Consider the following 20,315-nt stretch of genomic DNA (forward strand, 5'->3'; position numbering starts at 1 on the left):
GGAAAAAGCAAATACACTAGCTTGTAGATCTGACTTGAAAAATGGACTGACTGTAGAGGAGATGGGAACATAAAACAAGTCGACAACAAACAAGGTTTGTTACGTTTGCAAACTCCTATTCAAGAGACATATTACTTAACTCAATAATCTCAAAAACCATCCCAAGGAACAGAAGGCATACATGTACATAAATTTTAATGAGGGCATTATTTATTATAGGAAAATATCCCACAAAACTGAAAACCTACATCCCTATAAAATGTATGGATTTGGTTAGCACTGGGACAAGGGGGCCCTCCAATGCTGAGGGATTGAAACACAAATTTGGTAGGAGTGGCTAATCCCGGTCAGCAGCGCCTGACTTTGTTCTTCCACAGGTGTTTTAAAATCAACAAATGCTGACATATCTCTTTATGCCAGCTGGGAAGCTACAAGTAACATTTACCTCAGGGAGACCAAGATTCAAGTCAAGAGTGCTTTTCAGACTTTCTTAATCACAGTTGAAAATGAAGTAACAGTATCAGTATGTATACACAGAGAGGCCAAGAAACCCAGATAATCTCTGCTCTGTAACAGATACAGCAGATGGCCATTTTATCACTTTTATTCCTTCAGGGAGGATGCTAACCATAATCTGACTACACTATTTTTTAGCAGTAAAGAAAGAACACAAATATCTCTAATTAGTTAGTTAAAGCTAAACTCTAATTAGAGTAGAAATTCCATGAATTTAAGGTAAATCTAGAATATCCTGGTGTATAATGGTCTGACTTTTTGAGAAGCTAAACTTATCTACATCATATATCAACCAAACATATTCCCACATTACTTCCTGTTCTTGACATTTTTCTCCAATATCGCTGTGAACATGCAGGATATAATCAAGCAACCAAATAAGAGGGGGTAGAAATACCATAACAAAATACACAGAAAATAGGTAATTTTAATAGAAGAAAAATGAAACATTAATGCTGATTCTAGTCATTTGCCTAACACGTAAGAGACCCGAAAGTCTCTTCTATAAACTCCAATATTATAAAGGCTACTGTGTGTTTTCCTTGTCGTCAGGGAATCTGAGTTTAATAATTTTTTCATACATAAAGATTCCATGATTAAGCAACAAACCAAGATATGGGTTAGTTTAAGTTTTCTTTCCAGGTAAAAAGTGAATCATTTCAGTATATTTTAGCCTTTCTTGCTTGATAGCACATAGTAACTCTAGAGTAATGTAGCCCATGGCTTTTCGTGAGAAATCAGGACAGCTACAGCATGCTACCCAATGCAGGAAAGCGGGAGGAAAAAAGGGGTCCTGAGAACCGACATCCTGCATAGGCTACGCAGAGATGTCCAAGAGCTTAGAGTGACTGCTCTCAGAACAGCAAAAGGTGTAACAATGAAGAGCAGCTTCAACACATACTTGATTAAAATCTGGATCTTTTTCTCCATCCGGTTTAGCTTCTTCCTTATCCTCCTCTGTTTCAGAACTACTCACATTTAGCTCTGGAGCTGAATCCTTCATCACCTGAATGTGTCAGGAAAAGACAGAAAAGTAGGTCAGACCCTAGGAAGGCGAGCTATGGAGGCTGTGGGGCTTAAAAAAAATTTTTTAAAATACATTTATTTATCTATCTTTGGTTGCGTTGGGTCTTCATTGCTGCATGCGGGCTTTCTCTAGTTGTGGCGAATGGTGGCTTCTCTTCGTTGTGGAGAACAGGCTCTAGGCGCGTGGGCTTCAGTAGTTGTGGCACGCGGGCTCTGGAGTTGTGGCTCGTGTGCTCTGGAGCGCAGGCTCAGTAGTTGTGGCACACGGGCTTAGTTGCTCTGTAGCATGTGGGATCTTCCCAGACTAGGGCTCCAACCCGTGTCCCCTGCATTGGCAGGCAGATTCTCAACCACTGTGCCACCAGGGAAGCCCAGCTGTGGGGCTTTGACTGGCCACCTTTATCAAGAAGAGGCACACCTTTTTCAATGGTGGGGTAATAGATCAGATAGAGGATCAAGACTCGAGGGCTCTCTCTCTTTTCTGTGCTCTTTTAACATGTTAGTTCTTATCCTATGATTTATTCTTGTATTTAATGTGTTTGCCGTAAATGTAAGCGGTCTCTGCGGAACAGTTATCAGATTTTACAATGATGTTATTTTGTAGAAGTTCAAAATTGCTCTACATTTTCCCTAGTACACTGATCGTCAAGCCTTTTCAAGTTCAGACAGGAGTCCCAATGCTCCTTGAGACTGAGAAAATGAAGGATGGATGAAATACTGCTATCAAACTAAAAAATAATAATAAAACTTTACCTAAATTGGATACTATTTTGTACTAGATACCAATATATACATGCACTAATAGGTACAAAAGATATAAGAAAATTCTAGGGGAAAAATTGAGACATTTTTACTCAACTTCATTTTCTCAGCGAATTAGGAAATGAGGCCTTAATTCAACTTGTGAAGCAAAACCCTAGACCGTTAGAGCATAATTCGTAAGTTACCCTTCTAAAATAATGTGTTTGGTAACTATCATCAAATAAAACACATTCTATTTTGTCTTTAATTCCCAAAACCTTGGAATCAAATTAACAAGATGTCCAGAGATATAGGTCAGGATCTACCTAAGAGCCATTCCTAATATAGTGAAAATGCTCCAAAAACAATCCAAAGCAACACCCCTGGCTCCCAAATAATAACCAAATCTGTCTACTTCACCTACCCTTTATAGATTAAAAAAATGCAAGAGGCTCTAAACTGGCCGTCCTTCTTTCCGTTATGCCCTTACCAACTCCAAACACAATGGCCAGGGTGACTTTTTGAAAGCATAAATGAGAACACACCATGACCTCTCTTGAAACTCCAGTGGCTTACATCTACGCTTAGAATAAGATCCCAAATCCTTGGTATGATGTATAAAGGCCGATAAAATTTGATCCCTCATCACCTATCACTTTCCCTCCTTGGAAGAAACTCTTCTCTAGACCAGTGCTGTCCACTGTGGTAGCCAGAGGTGACACATGGCTATTTAAATTAAAGTGAATTAAAAACTCAGTTCCTCAAGTCACCCTAGACACATTTCAGTGCTCCACAGTCAAATGCGGCTAATGGCTACGGTGTAGATACAGAACATCTCCATCACTGCAGAAAGCTCCACTGGGCAGGGCTGCTCTTAGATACAACTTACTCTGTTGCTTGAGCACATTAGGCTTATGGTTTTGCCTGCACTACATGTCACAGGCTGACTCTCTGACAGTTAATGCTTAGGTAAAACAACTCCTCCTCTGACGCACCTTTCATACCCATGCCCTGTCTAACAATGCACCTCCGCCTCTATCCGTCTCTCACTTTACTTCGCTAGATTTCCTTCAAAGTACTTGTTCTTGTCTGAAATTATCTTATGAATTTATGGGCTTATTCTTGATCTACCTCACTAGGTACAAATATTCTTGACGGTAGGTAACTTCTCTGTCTTCTGCACCACCTGTATCCTCATCACCAAGACCATTCCTAGCACACAGCTGACAATCAATATTTGTGTTTCGATTAATAACTGACTAGATCCACATAAATCACATAACTATTCCTTTTCAGTTCTAGTCCAATGGCTCCGCCTGCACCATCCCCTCACACCAAAAAAAAAAATAAGGCAACCCTAGGCCATCCTCAGTGAAAATCCAACAGCAAGTCAAAAGGCAAGCTTGATCATTACTAGGCACGACCACAAGAGGGACTGGTACCTTCTTATTATCCACGACTTTATGGACGTAGATGGTGGCTTGAGTGTATTCACGCAGGTCCCTCTGCTGTTGACACAATAACCCTTCTCTACATTCTGGACAGAGTTCTTTAAAAAGAAAAGCAGTGGTTGAGGAATTACTGTCAAAGAATGAAAGATCTAAAAGAACATATCAAAGTTACCAGAGTGTATTCATCAAAATATTACTCATATTTTCTGTTAACCGTTGTATTCTATTGTATGCAAATAAGGAAATCCATTTACTGTCGACAAACATACTAATACTGAGGTAATTATGATACTTCCCATCTGCGGAATATACTTTGGAACACCACATGATCTTTAAGTAGAAAATACAATATTGACATACTCTTTCCTTCCCCCTTAAAACGCCAACTTTTAACTACATAAACCAAGAGCGATATGAAAACTTACTAGGCTCAGAAATATACTGTGTTTCTGAAAGGTTTGCATCTCCTCCTTCAGTTCTCATGATTTTAATTACATGATCCACGACAAAGAGCTTTTGTATCATTTGCCACTCACTGGGCCATATGAGAGCTATACTGTGCAAAAAAACACAACATGCTTTAAGACACAAGGACATAGTCCATCTCTAAACCAGAATTATCAAAACCAATATTTAATACAAACAAATTAAGAAGGAAAAGATACATCAACAAGGAACAGTAGTTTTTTCATACATAAAAATGTTACAATAGCAGTAAAACAAAATGGACCGAAGTTATCAATACATGGATCAACATGGCTAAACCTCAAAAACCAAAGTTGAGTAAAGAACTTAGCTACAGAGGGATAAATTCTATATGATGTAACCTAGAGACACTGTCCTGGGTACCAGCAGCTTGGAAGGAGAAAGCAGGGCTCCAGGAAGGAGAAGGGAGGAACAAGAGCAAGGTAGCCTCAGGCAGCCTCTTGATTTTTATGGAGAAGCAGTCTTTTTTTTTTTTTTTTTTTTTTTTTTTAAAGGCTAGTGCTCCACCTAGCAGAGAATACCAGAGGAAATAACCCCACAATTCAAACAGATTCTTAAAACAGACTCTTTATGTCAGACAAGAAATTTCCTAAACATGTTCTATTAATCACTAGAAAAAAAAAAAAATCACATGAAGAGAAGAAACTCACAGTTTAGAATCTTCTTTGGTCATGGAAGCAAATGTAAACATGAGTCCCCCGTGAGGACACAGAAGAGCACTGTTTCCAACTGATGACACAGGACTACACCTTGTAGGTTTTCTACTCAAATGAAACAAAGAGGGTCAATATACTTCACTACTGCACGACTAAAGAGAAGATTTTTTTACGATGATTATTTTTAAATTAGAGATATATTTTAATGATAGTAATTAATGTGTCTCTCAGGATTATTCATTTAGATTATTAGAAAATAAAACTTTCAGTATATGCTAGTAAAAGTAAGGTACTACGATCAGGATCCATGAATTCTTGAAAATAATAAAATCAACAATAAAAAAGGAAATAGAAAATTTTTGGTATATACCTAACAAATTTTCGCCATTCTTCTACAAAGAACTGTGACACAATGTAGAGGACATCCGTGTCCTAGAATAGAAAAATCAGATGAAAGTATCCATTAATTCACTGCATTCTTAACCTAAATCCTATAGGGAAAATGTCTCCATATACTGTGGTTTTCCTCTTTCAAGCTTCATAAATAAAATGAAAATACAGCCCTCTACCAAGCAACCAGAACTAAGAGTAAAATCCCCCGGATAAGAAAACTATACAAATGAGAATTAGAGAAGCTCTCAGTTGTTCTGAAACCACTGTTCTTCAGGAATTTGGCAAGGGCCTTACAAAGGTGAGATGAATTCTATCCTCTGTGGGAATCATTATACCTCTGGCCAGTTACTGAGACACGGTCTGTTTTTGTCCTGGAACAAATTTGGAAGAGAAGTCTTTTGCTCATTTGCAATCATCTTATGCAAGGCTTCATTTTCTTCTCCTTCTCTTTCTAAAATCTGAAAGAGAAGGAAGCAGGAAGCAATCAACCATCTCCTGCTGACAGCACAGGACCTGCCTCCTCCCTAGCCCCTACCAAGAGTGCAATGTCAATTCTCCTGGGAAGTCAATCCAGGGAGGTGGCATTATAATTTCCACAGATGTCAGGACAGCGTGCAGCACCTTGCACTGTGAACAGCATTCTTTGTAACTTGGAAACTCGGGAGCCTTTGGGAAGTACTGCTGCAGTTTGCTCCAAGCCTCTTTAGAAACAAGCCTTCTTTCATTTTCAGATATGCATAACTCCCCTAAGTCAAAAAGGGCAGGGGGGGGGCCGGAGTAGAGAGAAAAGGTTAAAAAAAAAAAATCAATATATACCCTCCAAAAATCTATTTTATATTTCTTAAACTTAAGACAAATTTGTAGGGCCTCTTCTCCTTCTGTTCTAAAGTACTGTAATTCTCTCTCTCTTTCCTTAGTTTCAAAGTCTCTAAATTTTTAATTTCATCTAATTCTAAAGAAGCCAGCCATTCCTTTGTCCTTAATCTAGGCCTTTCTTCCTACCAGTGAAGGAAGCACTAAAAGGGCTTCCAGGGATCCTGGTGTCCCTGTGCCACCCCAGGGGTTGTTTAACAGTATTTTGTATTTCATCTCCGCCCACATTCAAATGCCACGATTTCCTGCAGGATGTATTTTCTCCGTTTTACCTTATTACTTTACTAAATCCATCCCGAATTGAAATGCTATTTTCAAAGTTGTGTGAGACTCACGCTTAAATGGTAAAGCAATCTACTGTTCAATCGTAAAACCATCTCCAGTCAATTGACCCAGTTAGTTTGCTATTACTACTGCGAACACCCTGAACCCCGTGGATCTTTAAAAATCCTAGAAGAGAATAAGCAGAGTGCTAGTCACCATGACCCTTCATTTCCTCTGAAGATCACAGGAACGCCCAGATGGCAGTGACCCTCAATCCCAGCAGCCCCTCCTCGGCTGACTGATACTTCCGGCATTTCAGGCCCTTCCCCTCACTCAACCCCTCACTGTGTTTGTGGTTCCAGTTTCTACTGCGTCAGCTGTTCCCAGTAGATAATTAGTGAACTGCATATAGTACCTATATGGTTCTTTACCCAGAAAACCATCTTTAAGTTTCCAAAGGAAAATGTGTTTCTACCCCCATTGGCAAGATACTTGCATGTTTACATGAGTAAAAAAGCCAGGGGCTTTCTAAATGCAGTATCCTGATTCTTTGCTTTATGTGTTTTTTAACAATAAATAAACCAAGAATCAGAGAAATTAATACACCAAGGATCACAACTGGTGGATAATGGAGCTAGGATATGAAACCAGACCTCTCTCATCTAAACCCCATAATTTCTAATGCCTCAAAATGCATCTTCTTAACTTCCATCCGTGACCTCTTATTGAGCTTTGACTAATCCTAAGAAATGATTACTTTGCTTTAATATACTTATTACCAGAGAAAATAGATCACAATGTAAAAATTAACTTTATTTCTGAGTAGGCTGTTAACAAATTTCCTCTAAGGTTATGAAAACTTACTTTAAAATGCTATCCTGAGGCTTCCCTGGTGGCGCAGTGGTTAAGAATCCGCTTGCCAATGCAGGGGACACGTGTTCAAACCCCGGTCCGGGAAGATCCCACATGCGGCGGAGCAACTAACCCCGTGAACCACAACTACTGAGCCTGCGCTCTAGAGGCCGCGTGCCACAAGCCCTTGCTCCGCAACAAGAGAAGCCACCGCAATGAGAAGCTTGTGCACCTCATCAAAGAGTGGCTCCCACTCGCCGCAACTAGAGAAAGCCTGCACGCAGCAACGAAGACCCAACACAGCCAAAAATAAATAAATTAATTAATTAAAAAAAAAGAAAAGAAAGAAAGAACTCCAGGGCAATTATACTTTTTAAGTGGTTTCCTTTTTTTTTTTTTAAGGGACCGTTCCTCTGTATACATATGTTATAACCCAATCTGGTTCATAAAGGGAGAATACAGGAAACAATAATGCAAATATACAAACACATATTTTAAACAGGATTCCAGACACTCTGAATACACTGCCTCTTGTTTTGATGTAAGGGTGCTTTTACTTTATGACTGGCTGTATTGTAAGATGTGCATTACTCAGGTAATTAGAAAAGAACGCAAGTTTATTTCTAAAATCAGCAATGTATCTTAATAAGTCACTTCACTGCAGTCAGAAATTAAATACTGCAGTCAATATTAAATACTGCCAAGTCAGTATTAATCAGAAAGTCCTCTACTCTACCCCTAGTCATGTTTCTAAATTTAGTTTCACATCATTTTAATAACTACCATGATTTAATGTATCTGAATAGTTCGACCTCACCACAATAAACTTTTACTTGTGACATATGAATTTTTAGAAATTAGACTTGTATCCTGCAATATATAACATTGCTTCTTAAATCTTAAAAGAAAGCCAATAAACTAAAATCATTTTGTAAGCAACATCTCCCAATACAAGATCAAACTAGTCATGAGAGATTGAATTCACCAAACATAATTCGATAACCTAATCCCCAAAGATTCTTCTGGTAAAAATAGAAATCTAGTTAACAGTGAGTTTAGATTCTGGATAAATCCCTTCCCCGACAAAGTCTAGTTCAAACTCTAATACTTTGGGGGGCACACAATGTCCAAAGAACTTGTAAAAGAATAAATTAAAAAACTGCTCAGCTGCTAAGTAAACAGGTATAATAAACAAGGTAGTTAATGAAGTTGTTAACCATTAAATGAATATAAAATGAAATGGATAAGAAAGCCTGATGGATAAGGAATATCTGCAGTAAATGCTAAACCCTATGATAGTAGCCAATCACATAATGGAATATATAATCCATTATTAATTCACACAAAATCCATGATAAATATACACAGGCTTTAGAATATAAAAATGCAAACATGGACTTCCAGATAAAAATGTTTTTTTCTTTCGTTTTTTTTTTTTTTTTGCGGTACACGGGCCTCTCACCATCGCAGAGCACAGGCTCCAGACGCGCAGGCCCAGCGGCCATGGCTCACAGGCCCAGCCGCCCCGTGGCGATCCTCCTGGACTGGGGCACAGACCCGCATTCCCTGCATCAGCAGGCGGACTCCCACCCACTGCGCCACCAGGGAAGCCCGATAAAAATGTTTTAAAACTACATTTACTTCCAGTTCCTCCTGAAACACCATTAAACCACAGTAAGGGGAGCTTTTTTAAAGATACAAAATCATAATGATGGATAAAAGAAAACAGATGGGACAACAGAAACAAATATTTTAGAAGCTTACAGGTGGATGGATAAGACAAGAAAAATGAATTCTAAACTGACAAAAGAAGTAACCCAATTTACTACACAGAACTGGCCCCACAAATCCAGGAATTAGGGGTACCCAGAAGAGAACAGACTAAAAGACTATCTAAGAGGCAGTTAAAATTCTGAGTTGCCCTTCTATACACCCTACAGATACCTGCCCCCGCTATCCACAAAAGACAACACAAGCTTCTCTGATGATATAAAACCTAAGGCCTCTGCACTGGGGGACACAAAGCTGAGATAAGAGGTAGTACACTGAGATGTGGATAAGTGAATGTTTCCATACAGAATGCAGAGACTCCCAAGCCCTCTTCTTTACAGCCCTGGAAGTGACAGCCAGCTCTGCATTTTCCAGGCAAGAGAATGAAAGATCCTTATGGAGAAATCTGAGCAGTCCAAGAAGAGATAATCAAAGAGAGAATTCTCCAGTGAAACGGCCCAGCCAGGACACCCAAACAGGGAAGCTGGCAGTCCCCTGCCCTCACACATGTGCATGGCTTCCACAGAATCCCCCGAGCAATAAATGAATTAGGACCTGCACAGGGTAAGGTGTCACGATGCTGTGGACAGAGATCTTAACAAGCTACCGAAAGTGGAAGGGACAAAAACTGCCTAAGAGGGCTTTGGACAAATGGTACATTGAAAGATACAGTAGTCCTTCAAATTTTCAAAGAAAAAGAATTTCAGACAATTATATAACTAGGGGAAACCTATGCATTAAGTGTGGCACCCTTTAGCAAACGACTCTCACCTCTCTGTGCCTCCGTTTACTTACTCATCAGTACAATCGGTACACTAGTAATACTGACCTTTCAGGGTTGTTGTGTAGATTAAATGAGTTAATATCTATACACTTAGAAAAATTCTAGGCACAAGGTAAACATTTGATAAATGTCTATCATCTGTTTGCTATGATGACCATCACAACATCTCAGGAACAAGTTTTAATATAAACCTAAAGAGTGGGGTACGTTTTAAGTGAAGTCCTGTATCCTGCACCTGTGGACATGGTACACTGACAGGTGACGTCCGCAAAAGCAAGAGTTGAGAACTATGCTTTTTAAACCCAAGATAACAAGGTACAGCAACAAAATTCCACTGAGCTGCAGATCAAGCTAGAAGATCTAAAAAAAAATAGCTCATCTACAATTTCTGACAAGCTGAGGGGAGCAGCATAAGTCCTGAAATCACTTTCAGCTCTGCCATGCTTTCTAGTCAAAACTGTAAAACTAAAATGACAAGATGAGAGAGGTGGGCTGAGACCAAATGTCAGTGAACGAAGGAGGAAGACAGTCTGAGTTCTGGCATTGTTCCACTCTGCTAAGCAGCACCAAGCATGAAAACTTAGTATTTTACTACAGATTCCTCAACTCTCAAAATGGAGGCACTTATGCTATGTGCACATCTATGCTACAAATGTTTAAAAAAAAAAAAAATCCACATCCCAGGATGACCCTTCACCCCCACTTCCTAGTTGTGTAGCCAGTAAATGAGAATGCCACTCAGCTAGTGAAGTGCAGTGAGATTGTGTCCAGAAAGATAGGCACACAGATACAACTCAAGTGACAACTACTATCACTAGCACCACCAGGACTCTTCATAAAAAACCACTAGTGTGGGGACTTCCTTGGCGGTCCAGTGGTTAAGAGTCTGTACTTCCACAGCAAGGGGCGCAGGTTTGATCCCTGGTTGAGGAACTAAGATTCTGCATGCCGCGCCACACTGGTGTGAATGAGGGAAAGGGTGAGGCATCATGTATGGGTTCATAATGAGGCAATGAAGTAAGAACTAAAATAAGGAATTTATTGGGACCAACAAGAAGCCTGGGTATTAGGCTCAGCCATAAAATAGAATGAAATAATGCCATGTGCAGCAACATGAATAGACCTAGAGATTATCATATTAAGTGAAGTCAGAGAGACAAATACCATGATATCACTCATATATGGAATCTAAAAAATAATTATACAAATGAACTTATTTACAAAACAGAAACAGACTCACCGACAGAAAACAAACTTATAGTTACCAAAGCGGATGGTGGAGGGGGAATAAATTAGGAGTTTGGGATTAGCAGATATACACTACTATATATAAAACAGACAAACAACAAGGACCTACTGTATAGCACAGGGAACTACACTCAATATCTTATAATAACCTGTAACGGAAAAGAATCTGAAAAAGAATACATATATGTATAACTGAATCAATTTGCTGTACACATGAAACTACTACAACATAGTAATTAACTATACTTCAATTAAAAAAAAAGAATTCTGAGTATTAGCAATACATTAGCACACAACAAGAAATGCAAACGTGTTAACAGATTCATCACTGACATCCCAGCTCCTCTGGGTCCAATTTTTCTCAAGGTGGAGTTAGAAAAAAAAAAAGTGTGAGTGGGGAACTTATACAGTAGAAGACTTTGAGAAGTAGACACCATTTTGGCTTTCAGAGGGCCGACAGAATGGCAAACCATGTGTCATATATAAGGAGTCCCTCTCAAAAAAAAGTTATTTCAAATGAGCACTCACTAAAACCAAATAAATACATAAACAAATATTCAGGATTAATAAGGATTAGGAAATTATTATTAAGAATATATAGTACACAGTAGCTAAGAAACTAAACCAGAAATAGCCCTAAGAAGAATATACAAATGCTGTTTTCAAAGTGTTCAAATTTGGACAAAGACACAGACACATAAATGGGAAATAACTGAAATTCTTCTCCTTCAAGCTCAGAAAACCCTTCAATGTGACAAGTGACAATAAGTTTCTTCACTAAAAAATGGGGAGGGCTCCCCTGGTGGCGCAGTGGTTGAGAGTCCACCTGCCGATGCAGGGGACACGGGTTTGTGCCCCAGTCCGGGAAGATCCCACATGCCGCGGAGCGGCTGGGCCCGTAAGCCATGGCTGCTGAGCCTGCGCTTCCGGAGCCTGTGCTCCGCAACGGGAGAGGCCACAACAGTTAGAGGCCCGCGTACCACACAAAAAAAATAATAATAAAAAAATAAAATAAAATATGGGGAAATTCTATTATTTTAAATTTTTTTTGCGAGGAGAGAGGGAAATGTGTGAGAGGCATTGGCTTGAAAGTAGGCAGTAGAAGCTAACAGTTGAAAAGGGCAAGAGAATAGAAACATTAGGATCATGAACAGTTTAGAAAACCAGTTGCTCTACCATGGCTGCCATATTAGGGCCTGAGCTCAAGTGTAAAATATTTAACAAAATATATATGATATGCTAAAGTAAAGCTAACAACAGAAGTTTTACATTATCTAGCTTACCATGTGGGCACAGAATGTCTTCATTAAAATTTAATTCTTCCTCCTCCTCTTTTCTTTCTTCCTTTGATTCATCTAATCAAAAGAAATACAGATAATAACTCTTCTACTGTTGTATTTAAATTTCAAAGTAGCAAAGATACTACTCTACACAATTTCAAACACAGAAAACTTTAAAACATTTTAAAAATTAGACCCAAGTGATTCGACACAGTCCTGCTAAGAAGTGTTTCATTTCTTTCCCTTAAAGGAAAGAAAAATTTCTGAACGGCAGTTTTGCTTTTTAAAGATTGGGGTTATGCAAGAAAATATGCATTTTTTCAAACTGAAAAACAGTTTACATATCCTTCCATCAATTCTAGTCAAGGTATTCAGATTACTGTGTCATAAACCAGGATAATCATCTACATGTCATGTCACTTTCATCCATCAACTCTTTAGGGAAGAACAGAAAACTTTAGAAGGCTAATGAAATAAGAATTTAACATTTCATATCAAACATATATAATTTTTAAAAAATTTTTTAAATATATATATATAATTAAAACTTTCCTTTTCCTATTAACAGTTCTCTTTCAACATCTGCTTCTCCTACTTGTCTACACTGTGACACTTGCCAGTTTGTACTTGTGTATACCAGTGAACAGGATCAAATAAAAGAAGTCCTAAGTAGCGGGATATTAGAATTCTTATTCATGGATTTTCCAGGTTAAGCACATAACAGACTTTTAATACACTTAATATACATAAAGAATATTTACTAATCATTAAAAAGCTTAAGCAGAGAAATGGGCAAAGGAAAGACATGATCAGATAACTGTCTCCTGCCTGTTTCTCTGTGTCTCTCTCTCTCTGTCACATAATGTGAAAATTAGGCAAAGAAGTAGGTACAAGGACACATTTACTGCATCTGTGTTTACATACTAATTGTAAAAAACTGAAATAGGTTAAATAAATATATATTCATACAATGAAATGTAGCTGCTATATTTTTAAAAACTGTTTTGGTAAAGGATGATGTACAACTGTGCCAATAACAAGCACCATTACAAAAAGCCACTATTTACAGTGATTATACCTGGTGGAAAGGCTTTTTTTACTTTGTTCCTTCTACTCTGCTTCAAGCTTTTAAAATCTTTGAATGGAGGAAGGGGGAGAAGAGGAGCATTTTACTCTGAAAGCGACATGAAAAATATTTTTAAGCTAGGACATCAAGGCATTTTCTATTATGGCATCTAACTTTCCTTAAAATGAAGGGTCACTGCAATCTAGAACGTGACACAAATCAACCCATCTATGAAACAGAAAGAATCGGTGACATAGAGAACAGACTGGTGGTTGGGGTGGTGGCGGCAGCATGCACTGGGACTTTGGGGTGAGTAGATGCAAACTGGTATATACAGAACGGATAAACAACAAGGTCCTCCTGCAGAGCACAGGGAACTATAGTCAAAATCCTGGGATAAACCATAATGGAAGAGAATAGCTATATCTATAACTTAGTCACTTTGCTGTAATTAACACAACATTGTAAGTCAACTATACTTCAGTTTAAAAAAAAAGAAGGGCCACTGATATGTAAAGAGGCTTAAAGGAGCACAAAATATTTAACATACTGGGTCACATCACACTAAAAGTATGTTTTTAATCTTTCTTTTTAGTGAGGTGGTTGATGTACAATATTAAATAAGTTTCAGGTACACAACACAGTGATTCACAATTTGTAAAAGTTATATTCCATATATAGCTATTATAATATATTGGCTATATTTAAAATATCTTTTTTAAATGACAGAATAAAATTGAAACAAATGTTAAGCTCATGAAGTACACAGCACAACAAAATACTTTAGCCAAAAGAAAAAAAAAAATCACTCATCAAATTTGAAAATGTTTTAAAAAAAAAATCAGTTTAAAATTATTAGTGGCTCTAGTGTTTTTACATTCTCAAAAATAAAGCAGTGATGTGGGAAGATCCACACCAAATAAAATGATACAAATGTTCAAATGCAGAAAATACAGAATATCTCAGTAAAAAGGTTAAGAATATTAAAATAATAAAATATATGTATATAAGTACTAATATTTGGAGATAATATTAAGTGAAATAATTGCTTATGGATCATTAATTGTATATGAATTAGTAAAATGATCAAACTACTGATTTCTATTTTAAATCTGAAAGGTTTTAATGTGTTTTAATTTCCCATAATCTTATAAAATACTGATTACAAAATTGGAATTGAGTGGTTGACTTACATTAATATAATTTCCTATTTAAAAGCATCGCTTCAGAAAACTCAGAAGAATTTATAAGTAAAAAGCTATCCCACTACTGGGCATATACCCTGAGAAAACCAAAATTCAAAGAGAGTCATGTACCAAAATGTTCATTGCAGCTCTATTTACAATAGCCCGGAGATGGAAACAACCTAAGTGCCCATCATCGGATGAATGGATAAAGAAGATGTGGCACATATATACAATGGAATATTACTCAGCCTTAAAAAGAAACGAAATTGAGCTATTTGTAATGAGATGGATAGACCTAGAGTCTGTCATACAGAGTGAAGTTAAGTCAGAAAGAAAAAGACAAATACCGTATGCTAACACATATATATGGAATTTAAGAAAAAAAAATGTCATGAAGAACCTAGGGGTAAGACAGGAATAAAGACGCAGACCTACTGGAGAACGGACTTGAGGATATGGGGAGGGGGAAGGGTGAGCTTTGACAGGGCGAGAGAGAGTCATGGACATATACACACTAACAAACGTAGTAAGGTAGATAGCTAGTGGGAAGCAGCCGCATGGCACAGGGATATTAGCTCGGTGCTTTGTGACAGCCTGGAGGGGTGGGATAGGGAGAGTGGGAGGGAGGGAGACGCAAGAGGGAAGACATATGGGAACATATGTATAACTGATTCACTTTGTTATAAAGCAGAAACTAACACACCATTGTAAAGCAATTATACCCCAATAAAGATGTTAAAAAAAAAAAAAAAAAAAAGCTATTCAAAACCTGCTTTTTCTCCTGGATGAAAAATGCAGAAGTTCAAGCACATTTAACTTGACGAAGTCAGCCTGTTGGCGTGGCTAATAATCTATAACCAAAATGTACTGAGCTAACAACATACTATGCAATTTGCAGCAGACTTGCCTTTCTTAAAAATTTTAGCTGGAGCAAAATTAAAAGTAATTTTGCTTGCGATTAACTAGAGAGACGCTAAGCCCAAAGCAGGTCATAAGGAATGCCTTATGCCATAAGGAATGCCTCTCTTGAGCTGTTGAGCCCTTGCTCACTTTCAATAGCTTGTAAGTCTTTTTATGCGTTCTGAGACATTTTCGAGAGCTTTAGGCTTCAAAAAATTGTCTTAGGAATTACGTGGATGGGAATCAAAACTATTGTACTACAAACAAATGCTTACAATTTTGTGGTATGATTCACAATCATCTACATACAGGTTTTAAATACTACCTTTATTCAAGGTGTTGCCATTCATTTTCCCACTGCTTTGGTCTGCATCGCCATCTTGCTCATCCAGCTGTTCAAGAGCTAGCTGGCGCCAACTGCGCAAGGAGGATTTCCCTACCCAAAATCCATCACTGCTGTGGGAGAGAGAGAGAATGTAAAGTCACGCAAGTGACATTTCCTAATGTCCTTCTCCCTTCTTTCCTTGTGAAGGCCACAACTAAACTGAATTAAAATGTTCAGTAGTTGCTGCTGTGTACACTATTTTTTTTAACCCATTTCCTCATTTTGGCCATTTTTACTCCTCACATCAAATTGCACGTATAGAAAACACTTTGCTTCCATCCTAATCTTACCCTGCTACTCCTAACCCTCATTTAAATTTATGTCAATCACACCAAACAACTGGCCACTTTCCTTCACTTGATTACTACTCAAAACTGCATATAGCTGACCCTTCAAATGCATATAGGCACTCACATATATATACACAAACACATTTAGGGGACTCAGGAGGTTGTTTGTGGAATGACCCAAAACAGTGAACTAGGTTGATATTTCTTTGGGAAATATACAACTTAAATTAAACCCAAACATCATAAATGCCACCTGAGTCCAGAGATGCTCTACAGAGTGTGGCTCAACAAACTCCAAGAAGCCTGTATGCTCCTGACAAGGATGCACCACTGGGTACCCCTGGTTAACAAACTTACTTCAGCCTCTTTAAAGGGGACGCCCCAGGCCTGCTAGAATGGTTTTCCAACATAAGTATTCCACAATTCCATGTCAGAACACAGGCGAGCACCTTGCCTTAGCTTGTTTAGGCCTCAGATGCACATCTCTACTTCAGCCTTTCTAATGGATGGAATATAGCCACAGGAGCTGTGCCTCAGGCCTCTTTATCTTTGCCACAGCAGCAATCACCACAAAATTTACTCTGCTGTGGCCAACCACTCATCACCCTTCTTTCTTCCAAAGATCCCAAGTCCCTATTATCCACAAATAATAAGCTACTTTGTTTTTTAGCTTATCAAACAATATACGCTGTGAACATACCCCTTTACTGTTGCTTTGAGCAGATTATTTACAGTTTTATAATCTTCATTTAGTTGGTTCTTCAGACGCAACACACGACAACGTTCTACTACACATTCCTTACACAGGGCTTTCACTGAGACAGAGAAAACGAAAGGGAAGAGTGTATTCACATACAGATTTCCTGTTAAGAAAATGTTTTCAGCACTTCATAAAACAATGAAGAATTTTAACCCAAAGTCACAAATTTTCACAATACAGCAGATTGGTATATGTCCTAAATTATTTTGGTGACATAAATATTAAGACAGCAACAGTGTTATCCTGCATAAAGAAAGAACTATAGGACATAAAATGTTATAATATGCTATAACTATCTATGCCAGAAAGTACATTTTACAAGATTTAGATGCAAATTTTGCAAGACCACCGTCAAATGATGGAGGGTGTAAAGGAGGGGAGGGTAATCAATATATCTGACAACTATAAATGTAATGTTAATTGTTTAAGACCTTCCTGTGGGTATCAACCAAACCAATACTCTGAAGAGTACTGTACAAAATAACAAAACACTAGATGGCTTTCTCTAATGTATCCTATTTTGTCTGTCTTGTGAGAAAAAACACACAACAAAACTGAATAAGCAGTTTCTTTTCTAACATTATAAATATACTGTGTATGACGCTGCTTAATTTATACTTGACTTAGCAAATTTTTTTTTTTTTTGCGGTACGCGGGCCTCTCACTGCTGTGGCCTTTCCCATTGCAGAGCACAGGCTCCGGACGCGCAGGCTCAGCAGCCATGGCTCACGGGCCCAGCCGCTCCGCGCCATGTGGGATCCTCCAGGACCAGGGCACAAACCCGTGTCCCCTGCATCGGCAGGCGGACCCTCAACCACTGTGCCACCAGGGAAGCCCTAGCAAATCATTTTTGCAAAGTGCAAGGAATATGAGGTCTAAGCACAGTCTGGGTCAAATGATCATAAAGATCATATAATGCAGACTTATTGCATTACTCTTTTTTAAGCAGATAAGACATCTTGAATTACCAGTTAGTCTTGGTCCTCCTCCATATCTACTATAGAAAATGTCTGCCGCATATTCAGATATTCTCTTCATAATCGATATTTTATCAGGATGAAGCTTATCGTGGGAACACAGGCAAGCGTGATTATCAATAGGCTTGGTGGGTGTCGATTCATCCAACCACTTCTGCAGCCACTCAAGAGAGACAAATTCATAGGGCTCTGAGGAAGAAAGGAAGGGAAAGAGCCTATGTATTTTTACAGCTTTTTGACTAAGCCATACATTCATTTCCTCAAGACAATGCAAACTCTTTCCAAAGTTAGCAGAATCAGAAGAATCATTGTTCAGGGAAGACGTCTCATGAGTACAGCACAAAGCTCCGTTTAACTAGCACTCATCTGAGTTCAAGGAGCTGTGCACGGGAGGGACGAGTCTGCACGGTGCCCTGTAAGATCGGCTGGTATTATTAACCACATTCTACAAAAGAGGTTTCCACAGAGAGAAGTGTCTTGCTTGATAGCACAGCAGAGCTCTGATCAGGACACTTAGTGACTACAAGCCACACTCCAGGCCAGCTCGCAAATCACATAACCTCACCCCCATAACGATTTTCATAAACACTTGTCATCGATGTGTGATAATACAACTGAAAGTTAAAATGAGGAGTCTGACTAGGTTCTAAGTTAAAAATTAACCTCATCAGCTATAACCGCACTTTCACAAGGCCGTTTAAACCACTGAATTTTTCTTCACCCAAGATGATACTGATGTTGATTAAAAGGTAGTTGATTTCCCCATCCAAATCCATATCACAATCAATTCATTACATTATTATGTATTTCAAGAAATTAAGCTATTTTAAGCAACTTCTAGGATGAAGTGCACTGGAATCGAATATTATCAATTCTGAAGTTGCAAAAATTAAAAGATACAACCAAACACCTCAGAATGTGTTTTAATTTGGGAAAACAGAGCCCCAGAGTTCCGTAAAAGCCAAAATTAAAGATAAAGGGCCAGCTTTGATTACTTACAAAGATCTCCAGTGAGTCCCAGCATAAAACATAGAAGAAAACATACAGAGGTTGAATTTATATATTTGTATTATGATACTACTTCTGATGAGATCTGAGGGATAGACAATTCAACTCAAAGCCCATTTTGACCAATTTTACACTTCCCTGAGATTTACAAGTCTAAAAACTAACTTCCATTTTAAGTTTAGCATAAAACATTTCAATTTTTACAAAAACAAAATCCAGAACTGTTGGATCCCTTATTTGTGCTAAAACTGTACATCATAAACTGAAAGACTCCTGACTGGTCAGCTCTGATGCAGCTGCAGAGGAAGAGCTCGTGACTACAAGTTGAGACCAAGTTCTGCCACCAAGAAACTGAACTTGAGCAAGTCACTTGAACTCTCTATGCTTCAGATCTTTTATTTGTAAAATGAAGGTAATAATACCTGCCTTCTACCTACCTCACAGGGATGCTGTTGAATGTAAAAGATAGGATATGTGAAGCATTTTGAGCTTTTATGGAAGAAAAGAGATATAGAAAAGTTAATCATATATTCACACAATATATAAATGTGGAGTAAGATTCAGCATAGGTTAACATGGTTGTGGCATTTTACAATGTGTAATGGTATGGAATGATCCCTATCCCAGAGAGCAAAATACAAATCTTAGCATATCTAATCTCTTCCCAAGGAGAGTTCCATAGGTTAAAACTTTTAGTAATCTCAAGGCTATTGATATAAGATATGAAGATTAGAAAAATCTTGCAAGAGCTGTAGCAATTTCTACCAAGGGCTTCCCTAACAATCGGGGTCTAGCACAAGTCTCAATAATTAAAGTAGATTCTGCTTGTGCAAGGTTTTTACACTACAGATGTTTCTGCACTAGAGAGAGACGCCTGGCAGGTTCTCACAGATGTTCTCCATTATTGTGATGCCAAAGGCATGGAGAATCAACTAACGAACAGGAGTAAGAACTCTATTAAGTTGGGATAACAAACTGTATAAAAATCTCAGCATCTGACGAAGCGGGAAAGCAAGTGTTAAAATATTTACCAAAGGGAAACGTATACTATGGTTCAAACTTATTTATATATAGTTTTAAATGCCTGGATTCTGAATAGGAATTTGTTTTGGAAAGTTATAAAGTCTAGAAAGATCATGGCATCAAAAATATTTGAAACAACTTCCCTAAAGATAATTTAGGATTATTTAGAGAGAATTTATTTCAACTTAAATAAAAAGGGCCAAAAGGGTTCAGGTTCCCAGTGAGGTTTATATTTTAGGATAAATGACCCTTCTTTTAATATGTTCACAAAGATAAGATTTAGAAAAAACATAAGACTTTGATTGGCAGCACAAAACCGTGGTCAGTAGCTTTGAGATCTGACAATATTTTAGGGAAACATGGACTTACTATCATATAA

General features: G+C 38.1%; 1 protein-coding gene across 8 annotated transcripts in view; it reads right to left on the reverse strand.

Annotated features, from left to right (window-relative positions):
* Positions 1-20,315, reverse strand: part of USP48 (ubiquitin specific peptidase 48) — a 69,048-nt gene that overhangs the window by 11,788 nt on the left and 36,945 nt on the right. For 5 of the 8 annotated variants that reach the window (XM_032626863.1, XM_032626873.1, XM_032626900.1 and 2 more), the window contains 11 exons: positions 17,897-18,094; positions 16,869-16,983; positions 15,819-15,949; positions 12,344-12,415; positions 5,891-6,015; positions 5,605-5,727; positions 5,247-5,308; positions 4,871-4,981; positions 4,160-4,290; positions 3,726-3,832; positions 1,418-1,522 (listed from right to left, as the gene is read on the reverse strand). In XM_032626863.1, the coding sequence (XP_032482754.1) occupies positions 1,418-1,522; positions 3,726-3,832; positions 4,160-4,290; positions 4,871-4,981; positions 5,247-5,308; positions 5,605-5,727; positions 5,891-6,015; positions 12,344-12,415; positions 15,819-15,949; positions 16,869-16,983; positions 17,897-18,094 (1,280 nt within the window). Of the gene's footprint in view, positions 1-1,417; positions 1,523-3,725; positions 3,833-4,159; positions 4,291-4,870; positions 4,982-5,246; positions 5,309-5,604; positions 5,728-5,890; positions 6,016-12,343; positions 12,416-15,818; positions 15,950-16,868; positions 17,032-17,896; positions 18,095-20,315 lie in introns of all 8 variants that reach the window. The other 3 variants (XM_032626890.1, XM_032626880.1, XM_032626853.1) reach the window with 2 other exon arrangements.

The sequence above is a fragment of the Phocoena sinus genome, chromosome 1 (assembly GCF_008692025.1).
Source record: "Phocoena sinus isolate mPhoSin1 chromosome 1, mPhoSin1.pri, whole genome shotgun sequence".
NCBI classification, from domain to species: Eukaryota; Metazoa; Chordata; class Mammalia; order Artiodactyla; family Phocoenidae; genus Phocoena; species Phocoena sinus.